At 35.5% G+C, this 14,351-nt stretch overlaps 1 protein-coding gene across 1 annotated transcript in view; it reads right to left on the bottom strand.

Annotated features, from left to right (window-relative positions):
* The window catches only part of LOC128993388 (serine protease inhibitor 88Ea-like), a 20,247-nt gene extending 5,896 nt beyond the window's left edge, over positions 1-14,351 (bottom strand). The window contains exons 1-4 of the mRNA XM_054417263.1: positions 14,281-14,351; positions 3,759-4,034; positions 1,404-1,574; positions 457-585 (exon numbers count right to left, since the gene is read on the bottom strand). Coding sequence (XP_054273238.1) covers positions 457-585; positions 1,404-1,574; positions 3,759-4,034; positions 14,281-14,283 — 579 coding nt within the window. The 5' untranslated portion in view covers positions 14,284-14,351. The remainder of the gene's footprint in view (positions 1-456; positions 586-1,403; positions 1,575-3,758; positions 4,035-14,280) is intronic.

Below are 14,351 nucleotides of genomic sequence, written 5' to 3'. Positions count from 1 at the left end.
GCAGATTGATTGTTAAAAATTAACCCTTTAAACTGGAATAGGACTGTCATGAAAATTGTGAGTATTTTTATCAGTCAATAATATTTTAGTTGACTCTTTTAAAATCATCAGAAATTATGACTGTTATTAGTTTTTAAACAAGTTATTTGTTTATAAATAACTTCTGTACTTCTTTGCAATTGCTCGATTTCGAGCAACATGTACACTAGTTCATTTAATTACATGAAAGACAATACACATTTAATTAAAGACAGCTGATTTTAACAAACATTCATAATAAATACTAAATAAGCCATCAGCTGTTGATTCCTGATAGAATATTAGGAGCCTTGAGAACCTCTCCTTTAATTGTCAAGGTTATTTTGAGAAGCGATTTTGCAAAATGTGGCCCAAAGAGCTACCTGAAAGTAACTAAGAAATACTACTTGTAGATGAAATACTCTATGGGTTACTTACAAGGACCAGTTTGGCAGTTGGGCTGAGGCGGCCAGCAGGAATCAGCTGTTGAATATGACCTCTAGTGTGGTTTGACACCCAAGAGTTGATATGGTCTGTTGCTGTGTTCACGTCACCTTCAAAGTCCAACTGAAATCACCAATTAAAATTTAAAATTCAATTAGATTTGTTTGGGCAGTACAGACTCTTACATATACAAAGCTGCTGATTCTGTATGAGGAGTTAGTGTAGAATGGAGTGAGATAATCTGTACAGCGTTGACAGTGACACTGACAAAGATCAGCTGTTGCGTAGCCAAGACCGTTTATTGAACACCTAATATTCAAGGAAAGCCGTTTCCAGTTTTAAACATGTTACTATCTCACATCAAAACTTATGTTGGATACTAAGGATGCGGATATATTTAAGACATTGAGGGCCTAGGTTGTAGGGATTTTTGTTAGAATAGGTTTATCGGGATGTGAAAGAGAGTTCATTCTGGCACGAAAAACCCAAAAAACTGTTTACCATACTTAAATATAAGAATATTTATTTTCCACTGGAACAATGTTCAAACAAATGTTTCAGTTTACATTTAATTTCTGTTTTGAGGAAGTAAGTGATGTTTGGCAGCGTAGTCATCATTGTTTAAGAACTGTACATTTACATCATCATTTATTGAAGAACTTTTATTCAACCATGTCCATCTCAAGCCAACCTCTATTACTCATTAGTTTTTCCAAGGAAAGACTCTAGGCAAGGATCTTGAATTGTAGAATGAAGAGATAGCAGCTAGTTTATCTCATAAAAAGTAAATGAAGGCCATAGAACACACAGAAGACAAATAAAACCCAACATTTTGTCCCCGGAGGGACTTTTTAAGCATAGATAAAGAGCTCTATGTTTGTTACAAAATACAAAGAGACGTGCAAGAATTACAGAATTCTAAAATGAACGCCTAAACCCACCTTTTCCATCTCCTGCTGAAACAGTGTCTGCATGCATTCCCTCACTTCCAGGTTCTGAGACACAAACAGATGATTTGCATTAATCAGCTGATAACTATCAGAACTGTTCATGGCCCTCATCTGGTCCAGCAGCCATTCTGCTTTGTAGGCTTCCAGAACTTGCACTTTGGTCTGCAACAATAAAATCCACCATTATTGTCACTTAATCTCTTATTCACTTTGATTGCAATGAATTTGTTGTACACATTTTGTAAAGTGAGAGAGATATGTGAGGTTCACTGACTAAGACTAAGATCAGCTGTTTTTTTTTTGTTTTTTTTTTTGGACAAGACCATTAAAAAAAATCCATAATGATCAGATCAACTGGGTCCAGTTTTGAACCATCAGAAAGCTACACACTTTTCTCAGGATCGAACCAGTGACTTTATTGCTAGGCAAGCATGATAACCAGTCAAGTACTCTAGCTGGGTTATCAGGAGGCTAATGCTTGCCTGGTTTCGTTTATTTTTATTTTTATGATAAATACAATCTTTCCAGTGACCCAGTTTTAATATCATGTCAACATAACCACTTTTATACACTACTGTTTATAGATATATTTTGATCGCTGGAAGGGAATAACTTAATGATAAACAGACAAGAAATACATCATTTAGCAAATCATGTTGATACTATTTGTTATTTATTCTATGAAAATACTTCACTCCATGAAATTTGTTTGCTTTTACAATGAACACATGATTATTTGTTTCCTGTTTTCCCAAAATCTCATGACAATTATCGAGCAGCATTGAATTTCATATTTTGTTTTAGTACTGTTTTGTAATGAAGAAAAAATTGCAGACTGATACATTAAACATATAACTTAATATATATCCAAAATAAAACCCATAAAGGTATTAAATATCCTACAGCTGTTAAAATTTGTAGTTTTATAGGCCAATAATGAGTGTCACACTGCACATAAAACAGGTGACACCATTGTTGTGACTTGTGTCAGCTGACCTTGTATGTTACATGGTTACCAACACTGCCAAGTAATGTCCCACATTGGGGTCAGCCAACCATATACGATCCTGGTCATTCATTGATTGAGGTTCTTGGAAAATTGCCGAATAGTCATACAACAACCAAAGAACTTCGCAATTAAATATATTTTTAATCTATATCTGCAATACACAAGGGACTTAAAAATTAACTTTAAAAGTTTCTACCGGTTTTAATTTACCTACTTCTTAATGTTATTTGTATTCTAATTAAACATAAAAGAACATTAATTCTAGTTGTCCTGTGTAGTATAAATATTTTTTTTTTTTTTTAGGATTTGGTGTGTTGAAATGAATTTATAGGGAATTACTAAAAAAGTATTGATGTTCTACAAATACTGTATAGTTAAAATCTCAAATCTGTTCATCACAGAGTAGTTTTTTTTTTCAATTTTTCCAAACATGGTTTCCTTTTATTCCCACTATTTAATACTAAGGTTGACCCAAAAATCCTTTCTCTTTGCTAGAGAAACCCAAATGTCGCTATGTTTTGTTAGTAAATGTGCCATGTCTTGCATACATTTCACAAAAATTTAAATGCCAGTATGGTAACTTAGAAGGGTACAGAGTATTATTGTAAATTTAGATAATTTTTATGCACTATATAACAGAAGAATAATGTTCTCGCTCCATGAGTAATATTATATTTCAATATTACATTTGATATGGTGCCAATACATGCACAGATTTGTCTGTGATACACCTAACAATTCACAGCCCATGATCATAAAAATTTTCAGTGTTGTGTTAAAGTAGTCCTTTGTTTTAGAAAATTCCCAATTGAATGATGAGTTGAACACTCAAAAGAAAAGCCCTATGCAATTCTGTAATACCTGAAGTCTGTCAATGATGAAAATGTTTTGAAATTATTCCCAAGAAATTGTTAGTGTCTGTTTTTTTTCATTCTATTAAGTCTTGTTTGTTCTTAAGTTAATAAACTTAACAGTAAACAGAGTATGTACATGAGAACGCACTAACATTGCACTTGTTGCAGGTTACCTTCAAATGGGCTTTATCTTGTCCAAGAGGCTGATAAATCTAGGCAATGTTTAAGGACTTTGAGTTTAGTTTGAGTGGTTGGTAAACGCCTGCAAAGTTTGCAAACAGAGTAAAAAGTAAGTTTTGCTTTTCAGGTTTGGAACCGAGAACTATGTTTTACATTGCATACAATTAAAAGAGTCAAGATATTTACTGAAAAACCCATAAGGGCATCCTCACCACTTACACATTATCTATGGGGTTGTAAGTTATACACTGAATCTATAAGAAGGTATGTTCTACCTGCTACAAAAACCCACAAACAACTCACCATGTTCTCAGGCAGATACAGCGCCTTGTGCAGGTTTCCTTCAGTATGGTTTGAGCTGACGAAGTACGCCAACAACAGAGTGCTGTAGACACTCAGAGGGGAGAAGAATAAGTTGGCTTGCGGCTCCAGTGAGTTGAGACTCTGCAGCATCGAGAGAGCAAAGTCCAGCTGGCCTGTGTATAATGGAGCTGGGGCGGAACCAGCCGGAGTGTCTTCCGGGGAGAAGCATTGGCCCCTCACCAGGGGAAGTGCCACTAGGCACGCGGCTATCACCAACTGTGAACAGAGAGTTAGATTTTTAAAAAGTTTTTATTTGGTAACAGCTTGAAAAGGTTTTAGAGAATCCAAAAGTTGACATGTGAAGTGAAACTTTTCAGGATCTTTTGTGACCAAATCATGTATTTGTTTTTTTTAGGAACACATCGAGGCGAGTGAGATGAATGGTAGATTTGTTGTTGAATAACATCAGCTGTTTCCTTAGTTAGGACATTATTTAAAACTCAATATAGGTAGAGTAGTTTTGAACGATCAAAAAGCTACTGTCAGTTTTATCAAGGTCGAAAAGGGGATCTTCTGATTTTCATCTGCACCACTCTGCCTCAGCAGCAGGATGTGAATTATAGTCTGTATAATAGAACCTGATGACCATCCATCTGCCTTGCACTGAGCTGGGCTTTAAACCATTGACCAGATCTCAGGTTGACTGAAGACAGGTTCCATCATATAGACTATAATATTGAAATAAAACATTGTATATTGGTTAAAATTAAAACATCTCCTGGTACTTGTATACTTGTATTGGATGTTCACTCAATAATTAGAGACTTCCCCTTGGCCTTAGTGAGGTGGATATATACCAAACCCTCCCCCCAGCTATACAAAGATACTTCATAAAGTACCATATTCATTTAAGATGGGGACCACCTATGTGCATATTTTAACCCAAATATGAGTGAAGGATGAGTGTAGAATAAGGTGTGATGCCTTAAGTAGTTACTAAGATCAGCTGTTATATTAATTAGTCAGGACCATTTATTGAAAGCCCATGATCTACGACAGCTGAGTTCAGTTTCGAACCATCAAAACGCTACACACTTTTCTCTGGATTGCAACCAGGAACCGGCAACCTTTTGATTACCAAACAAGCACTTTAGCTATAACCTTTAAACTACCTAGCTCCTCGCTCATTTTTACCAGGAGACATGGAAAATTTGTTTTAACTTAGGGAAAACATTATTATCATGGCAATTGATGAGAATACAAAGTAGCCTACATATCCTTATTCCTTATAGATCGTTTTGTTTGACTATCTTCTGAAATGGGTAAACTCTTGGAGCAGTTTTAGAACATTTTGTCCCCTTCACAGCCTCAGATACCGATAATAAAAGTGTAAGGCAATAATGAAAAGTCTACAAATGTGCTCCGTCACTCCACCAATCTTACTGAAAGGTCTAACTATGTTTAAACACATCAATGTTTGCTTGCACAAGTTAACCGGCGAAAACACCAAGGTCCTGGCCTCATTGTCAAGATCCTGGTGGTTCAGGTTTCGTTCACCTCAGCACCCGCGTTACAACATACGAAGGTGGAGGCGATGATGAGGCAAGCGCGGCGTCCTACCATGTAGCCCGTGTGTCGTGCGGGCGAAGTGAAAGTGGCCGCTTTCTTCTCCAAACCTTTATCACCGCGGCCACATGGGTTTACCAGATGACGTAACACGCGTGCACTGCGCAGCCTAGAGATGCGCTGTAAAGATGATACTGAGCAGCGCTTGTAACCAGGAAAGTTGTTGCATTCTTGCAAACCTTGGAACTATTTTTCTAGTTTATCGTTGGGACGGTAATCATAAAATTTAAGGGAAATTACGTTTTGGAATAGAACAATTTCGTTTTCAGAATGGTTTTGTGTTTACCTTGTCTTTGCCTTAAAGTCGTAATTTTACCACGACTATTAAACACTTTTAAAGGATGCTTGTGAGCAAAATAATAAAATTCATATAACTAACCTAAAAGGAAACGGGTAACTTCATACAGACTACAGACATATATTTGTTCAAATACCATTCTGACAAGACATTTATGTTATACATTTTGTTGTAAGGCATTTGAAATTATTGCTATGAAATAATAAATATCCAAATCCCAAAGAACAAAATTAAGCAATCATGTCCTGAACAGTTATTTAAACTAGTACCGGTACTGTTACTGGGTGTTCGGCCTAGAGGTTCTAAGTGGAAATTTATTTAATACTCGCCGCTTATAGATATATTTTTATACTTACTCTATTTACTGATTGTACCAAACCCTCAATTGAATCGACGAGAAAAGGAAATGACGTTTCAGCTACTGTACTAAACCGTTGTGTTTATTTTAATGCGTATTTTTACTTAATCCCGACACAAAATCGTTTCTATCCACTGGCTGGTGTAAATTTGCACAATAATCTGTTCGTGGTTAAAGCAAAGAAAATATTTTAAGGACGAAAATACTATTTTACTATCTAATGCTGAAACCGCTTCTATCTTATCATTAACCGCTTCTTGGGACATTCTGACGCAAAGTAAAAAACCTCGAAGTCATCATAACGAAATCCTAGTTTATATTCGTAAAAATTCATTCAGTACAATCATAGACATTTAATTAACTAATACTTCGTAATCGTAACTTCCCGATTGTTATGTCAGCTCGCCGATTTTAAAAGTATCTTAATCTCTAGAGTAATTAAATAAGTAATGCCATATAACCGGTTTAGTAACATCTGTGTCAGTAACGACCATGCACCAGTCGCAAACTTGTAGAACCAGTCACTTAAGTTTTATCAGTTGCAACAACTTCAAGGTCAAGGTTAATCTTTAACGATTTCTTATTACAATGCTGCTATAACCGGCTTTGATTAGTCATTTTGATGCTAAATTTGATCTTTTTGTACCAAGACAATATCAGTTGCAACAACTTCAAGGTCAAGGCCAATCGTAAACGATTTCTTATTGCAATACACTTTTCTGAAAAGTCAGTAGCTTTTTGATGGTTCGAAACTAGACCCAACTGTTCCTGATCATTGGGCTTTAAATAAATAATCCTGACTAATGAAACCGCTGATCTTAGTCAGTAACAAAGCTACACAGGTCATCACACACCATTCTACACTCATTCTTCACACATATATATTTGGGTTAAAATACGCACCTAGGTGGCGTCCCCATCTTAATGATTGATAATCGATAGCCTAAATTGTATACAAAACATATACAGTATACGGAATATTCATACCAACAGCGTAGACCAACGGTTCATGGTTTTATAATTACATTCAACATTATGTCCCCTATGACAAATATAGCGCATCCTCTTCAATCCCCTTTGATTATACCTCCATGCTCCTCCGTGCAGAAATACTGACCCTAATATAGGCTCGTGTCACAACGAGCCTTTGCGTTGTGCAAGTTGTTATGGTAAAGCTATTTCGGTCATTTATGCAAGCTAGGTTATGTCATGCTCATGATTTTATACCTGTACAATTCAATTGCAAAAAAGTTAATTGACAAAAATAAGTTATAACCTTGACATTTGAGGTGTTGTTTATATTTATTTCACGGTAAAAACCCTTTTATTTTAAACAAAGAATCCAAAAACCATCATTATACTTTCACTGCAGTAAGCATAATTACGGAGTTACACAGGGCTATATTCTAGGACCTCTTTTTCACAATGTTTACAGTTTTATCTAGCATCAGCAAAATGACGAAAAATATTTGTGTATACTGGTTGTTTCGATAAATATTTTAAATAAATAGTGGTAAAGAATAAATCCTACTTATTACCTTAAAATCATCCAAAGAGGTTTTTAGACACATTCCAAAACTATCTAACTCCCTCTATGATTTGGGACAACATTCTCTCTCTTCAAACCCAAATTCACGGAATCAGTTAAGGGTGGTTTGCGGACTCTTTCATATTGATGGTGTTTGCTCGTTACATTATTTGATCAGAATCGAACGATTTTCATGACTATTATAAACAAGTAGAACGTGTGTATTTAAGGAAGCCTTCAAGAAGGCTACAACCATACAGGATCTAGGTATACAACGAATACCGCTTTAAAAGTGACATCCTTTATAGTTTATTCAATAAAATGAAGGATAAACGCAGGAACCTAAGACTAATGACCTGACGCTCAATTTAGGCTAATGCGAACCAGTGCTCCTTCGACCGTAAACCCGGGAAATCCCGGATATGCAACTTCGATTGTTGAAATCAAGGCCGTCACGGCTACTTCCGGTCTGTTTATAATTTAACTACAGTTTGTATTGTTTTAGGTGAAAAATCAAATGACTAGGTCTAAAATCAATGGTAAAACTTGTTTAAGTAAGCTTAAGTGATGAAAACTTGAAAAAGATTTGGGTTTTTTGATTGTGCATTGATTGTATTGACCAATCATTGATTATTGGGATTGTTCTAAAAGTCAGAAACAGCTGACTTTAGTAACAAAGGTAGCTCACACCTTTGAGGTATCTTACGCATCCCACACACTACTTTCATTCGTGTTTCGATTAAAATGCTGCCCAGTAGCGCCATTAGTCTCCCCATTTTATAAAATGGGTGAATACCCATTTAACAAGTACTGTAACACACTTTTTAACGACTAAACAAGCTCATATGTTGGTATCCCTGTTTTCTTTATTTCATTGTCAATCAGCTAATTTGCATTGTTGCATATCTAGAAGGTTAAGGGGCGGTTTGGGAGCTCGGTATTAGCGCTAGTCCGCGACTAAATCCGGGTATTTCCGGTATTTTAGGCTGCCGCCTCGAAAACGGGTTTGTGAGCTCGGGATCAGTAAGGCGCGCGCCTAACTTGTGCAGGGATAATCTCGCGCCTAAAAATATTGTTGGTTTGGGAGTCAAGTAGACTTAGGCGCCAGCCTAAGAGATAGTCTCGGTGGGTTTGGGAGACCAATTTCGGGACTAAGAGATATGTTTTCGTCATAAAAATCAGTGAGTTTAGTCCCCAACTTTAGTCCTGCCAGGGGGCAGGTCTAAGTCGACATCATGCCGGTATTAGCTCATTAGCAAGTTAATTGTTTACATATTAACTAAAAGAATGTTATATTGGAATTCGTTATTAAATTCCGAACATTTTCATTACTCTCAAAGTATATTTGATAAAACTTTTTTTTTAGTTTTCTGTTGTTCAAAATAAAACGAAAATCTTGCAGAAAGCTAAATTTAACGAAAGATTATTTGGTTTTTGTTTTTACTGTTAACTGCAATACAAATATGGACCCTAAATAGAATTTCTTCCAACTGAGAGTTTGGCTATAAGCACCCGTACCTTAATCTAAATATATAAAAGGCAAAGCCCTCACTGACACACTCACTCACTCACTCATCACTAATTCTCCCACTTCCCATTTACCTAGGAGGCTGAAATTTGGTACACCGATTCTTTAGGCATTAAATAGGAAAACTAAGTTGTTTTTATTCTGATCGGACTCTCCGGCTCCGCCCCAGTGGCTCTGGAGTTTCCCATGTCAACCTTATGATTTTTCATATTTAAAAGGAATTAATGAATCTTATCAGCTGTTTCAATTAAACAAGTTGGTTCTGTTCTATGATGTTCAATAGCTTTAAAGTTACAAGGATTGCCAACAGGGTGCAGCACTATTATTATTTTTTTAATTTATGACAACAGCTAATTTGCAACCAAAAGGTGAGTGAGCGTAGCGAACGAACTTCAACCTGGAGGCGAGTTAGCGTAGCGAACGAGCTAACCTGAAGGCAAGTGAGCGCAGCGAACGAGCTCCAACCTAAAGGTGAGTGAGCATAGCGAACGCACTTCAACCAGGACGTTCGCGTTTGAGTCATGCGAACGAGCTCATCTTGAAAATTAAGAAGTTAAACGGGGCAAAGCCCGCGGGTACAGCTAGTTATAAATATAAGTAAGGAAATAATTAGCAACCACATGCATACTCACCCCCTACGAAAGAGTAAAGAGATAGTAAACAAAACATAAAAAACTGCAAATAGCTCACAGTCATAATCGTTATCTTTTAATTGCGTTGTGATAGAGCTGAGTTCAGTGTCATTGACCAAGTGCTAGTTACATCAAAATGGAGTACCTAGATTATTTGGAGTATAAGAAAATATAAATAGTGTATCAATAACCCGCCACAGAAAACCTGCAGACTAAGCGAATTTCCAAATAACCTAATAGAGCTTTCAATTAAATTTATTTAAATAACTTTAGGTCTAACAAGCACCTGAAACTACCTACGGTGTAGGTATGCTGCTACAGGGAGGGTAATAAAGTGTGTTTTTAACAAAATATTAACAGCTTTATAAAAAATAAATAAATTTGCCAAGTTTCATAAAAATATATCCTATACAACTCCGGGTTCCCTTGGTCTGATCATGCTGGTTCGCGAACTCATTAAGGAGAATCGCGCCTAACACTTTCATGCCAAATTTTATCAAAATCAGACAAAAATTACTCAAGTTATCACGTATATATAATACATTTATATATAGGCAATACATATATAAAATTTTGAACGAACAGTGTTTTTGGCCTCTAGGGACATCAAAATGGAAAAGTTTATCGGTCCCGGAACTAAGTGCTACCTACGGTAATAGATACTTCCCTAGGAAAATTAGATAAAAGAGTGTCATGTAAAAAAAGATTTTAAATTGACAACAATTTTTTCTAAGTACTGTATTAAAAGATTTTTTTTTACATTTACCTTGGCTTCACACAATCATAACCTCCGCTATTACTTTTTATTTATTTTTTTTTTTTTGTTAATACCCCTATATTATACTGGGAAATTACTGTTTGATGTTGAAGCTTTTTATTGCATGAAACCGAGTTTCCGATGTTAATCATATGTTGCTCTGTACGTATTTATAATGTGTAGTACTTAAAAGACAACTAGTAGTACTTAAGGATAACTGATTAAATAATTATAAATCGTTAAGTGAAAATAAAGTTAGATCTTAAAAGAATTTAATTTAAACAATTACGGTTCTTCAGTCATTGGGATGTAAAACAACGATCTTACAAAACTACATTTTTGCAATGGTACAATGCAGAACCATACACCATAGTCTACTAATTAGCCACCATTGATATACCAAGATAAAATTGTATCCATCTTCAAAAAGTGTTCATCTTTTGTTGTTGTCAACGGTAACGGGTTCTGTAATGGCCGTTGCCAACGTCAAAACCTGAATTCCCCGCGATTCCCTGTCCATCTAGCCGCGCTGCAACTTAGGCGCGACTATACTTGATCTACGACCATTTCAACTTAGGCGCGAGCTCCCAAGCCTGGTTTCTGGTCCGGGGACTAAAGTTAGGCGCGTCCAACACTAGGCGCGTACTAGCTGGGCTCGAGCTCCCAAACCGCCCCTAAGTGTTTTGGGAACTGATTGGGATAAAACTCAACTTTGGGATTTCCCATGCTAAACAGTACATAAAAAGTAAACCATTGGTTTTAAGCTAAGGTTAGAAGATAAGTTTCCATGTGTGGTTCTAATATATAATAATCGACTATCCACAGAACTGTCCAAATTCAAAGGAAATCGGATCATCGGATCTGTAAAAAACAAAAAAAAAACGTATACCTACAATACACACACTATTTGAGCTTGCGAATACCACGTTGAGCCTTAAATACAATAAATTATTCTCAATAACACTAACTCATAGATATCTAAGCAACAATACATATCAGCTGATCGGCAGTGAAGCAAAGGAAACCGGGATACCAACATAAGCTGTTTTTTTTTTCATTCTGTCTCGCGGTAGTATAGTAATATCAATCTATGATAATATTATTTGGGTCGCGTTCAAAAACACCCTATACAGTATATAATACCCATATGAGGTAAATGTACTTTAAAAGTTACAAATTAAGTAGACCTAGCAATAAATAAATGGTCTACTTCAACCCGAGTTAAGGAACACCTAAAAATTGTCTTCAGCTGATTCAAAAGGATGGTAAATCGATGGACAAGGTATTGAACCCAAAACCTTTCCTACATAAAACTTATCTTATTTGAAGCTAATAATAAACATATCAATCACATCCTCGCTTGAGGCTAGCGCTAACTTTTAACATAAACAGATTAAAATTCCTAAGCCACAGTAAAAACATATTTAGGTTAAGTATTCATTGATACAAGATTACAACCACTAATCCTGTGGATATGTAATGTAATACTGGATTTTACATAACATTGGAGCTTTTACTGTTACTTGATATTTGTTTACATTTTGTTACTTTGTTTGTAGTAGTTTACCAACGAGAAGGTTCTTAAATACAAAAAACAGCAAACTGAGTCAAGTTTTGGAAAGATTGATTTTGAAGTTCTTGAACCACAGCTCGATTTTGAGTTAAAACTCTTCGAACGTTCTTTAGCTTCCGATATAACTGTGCATAGTTTCTGTTTGTGTCAGGAAATGAAATACATTATTTTAAAGATGTTTTTATGTACTGTATTATCTATAATCTAGCATTGCACATAAGTTAGTGTTTCTCCACAAAAAGTTCTTGAGCTTGAACCAGACCAATTATACTTTGTAAATAAATTGGTTGCATGTCATCTGAAAAAAGCTGGGTGGCCTTCATTATGCAAACGTCATTAAGGAAGACAACAAAGTTGATTTAAAAATAAACCAAAAACATAATTTGTTTACTATATTTGAGTTTTAAATAGTAAGTTTATGTAGGTAGGAAACCTATATTCCGCCATATAACAAGAGGTTTCTCCAAAGCACTTACACGGAGTTCACTGTTCTGTATTTATGCGAGAGTCACAACACGTAAAATACATTAGTGTATCTTGTGAATGGAAGGGACTGTAAATTTAGAGATAACCTAGCACGATCAGCTGGAAACTTGGTGAGAAACTTGGCTGAATGGACAATGCAATACTTACGGATATGTGGGGTGTAATAACTTTATTAAGTACATAATCTTATTCTAGCATATTTGTAATATGCTCATATAATATCTTCCCATCTTTTACTTATTATAGTTACAGTAGTAGCTATCGAAATCCAACATATTGCCAGTATTTTCATGGGTTGGACATTTTATGGTTCGAAAGTGGACCCAGCTGTTCCTGATCAATGAAACAGCTGATCTAGTAACAAAGCTACACAGATCATCTCATTTCATTCTACTCCTTCACTTATTTGGGTTAAAATACGCACCTAGGTGGCGTCCCCATCTCAATTGATAATTATAGTCTAATAATGTACTCCCTTACAAATTACCAACCTTAATGATCAGCTGAAGACAATTTAAGATAGTTTAGGCACTGATTTTTTGAATAGTGGAAGCTTTGTTAATGTGAAGTGAGTGTTGATGTGTTACTATTCGTTTCTTGGCCATTTTTCCAACCTTATCACTCTAATCACAACAAAAAGAACCATGTACAATAGCTTAGTCTTTGGCATTTTAAATTTTGGCGAAAAATAAAGAGCATTACAAATGTTTCTAATTTTTATACAGTTAAAAACGCAACTTATTACGAAACACGCATCAGAACATGCTTTAGATTTTACTCAAGAACGAGAAAAGTACTACTGTAGCAGTTTTCAAAGACATTATAATTTCATCTAATGTTATTTTCTCCTCTTCATAACCCTGAACAGCCATTATTCCATTGTGTGTTTGTTCTAGAGATAAAGCACGGTTTTTGTATCCAGCCAAAGTTCTATTATTTAATAAACCTCCAAGTGGTTTGTATGATTGTCTTAAATGGAAATGTAGAACTGCAAAGTCATTGATTGTTGAATTGTGTAGGTTCCATCCGTTCCATCCGCACTATTAACTTCGGATATTTCACGTACATTTCATCCTATCCTACCATGCAGCATTTTCAGGTATTTTTCATGACCAGTTGAGTATTTCGACAGACTGTGTTTTCCTTACTTTCAGGGTAATTTTACAGTTTGCATTCTTAGATTATACTATCCGACAATTAAATGTTTTCATTTTTGACGTTTTGTTTTGTTGAATTCAAATTTTGGCAAAATAAGAAGGAAAAGGCGTTTTTACGGAAAACGTTTTACTCCAGTCAAATCAATCCCTACAAAAATGCGTTTTCATCAGTTTCTTACATTTTAAGGAAGTAAGAAATGAAATTATGCTTATCAATGCCCGGTATCTCTGTGGTGTTATTTCATCCTCCAACCAATTTGAGCTTATTACTAAAGTTGTCCAAAGATTCCATTGCAAGTTGTTTACGTATATGAAGATGACACGATGGCGCAAAATTGTTTTTCTTGATCAAGAATAACACTTTACCAACAAAAATACTTTAATAGCATAGTTATTTTAGTGTTTTACAGAGAGTATTCCATTAGTTTGACTACACTTGGTAAATTTTGACAAAAGAAAATAAACACACCATTTTCAAGATGTACAACCACGTTTAACCAATAATGTACTTTCGACACAAAAACTACTTTCATGGGAAACAGTTATAGAAAGTGTTCCAGCAAGAACAATACTACTTACCATTTCAAAAGATAAACACACAGAGACACACACACGAACACCTGAAGTAACCGACTGAGGACTCGAGGACT

The sequence above is a fragment of the Macrosteles quadrilineatus genome, unplaced genomic scaffold, assembly GCF_028750875.1.
Source record: "Macrosteles quadrilineatus isolate MER2022 unplaced genomic scaffold, UCM_ALF_1.0 Scaffold_4__1_contigs__length_99947679, whole genome shotgun sequence".
NCBI lineage: Eukaryota > Metazoa > Arthropoda > Insecta > Hemiptera > Cicadellidae > Macrosteles > Macrosteles quadrilineatus.
Note: the sequence above shows the minus strand (reverse complement) of the source record. Positions and strands in the feature narration are given on the sequence as shown.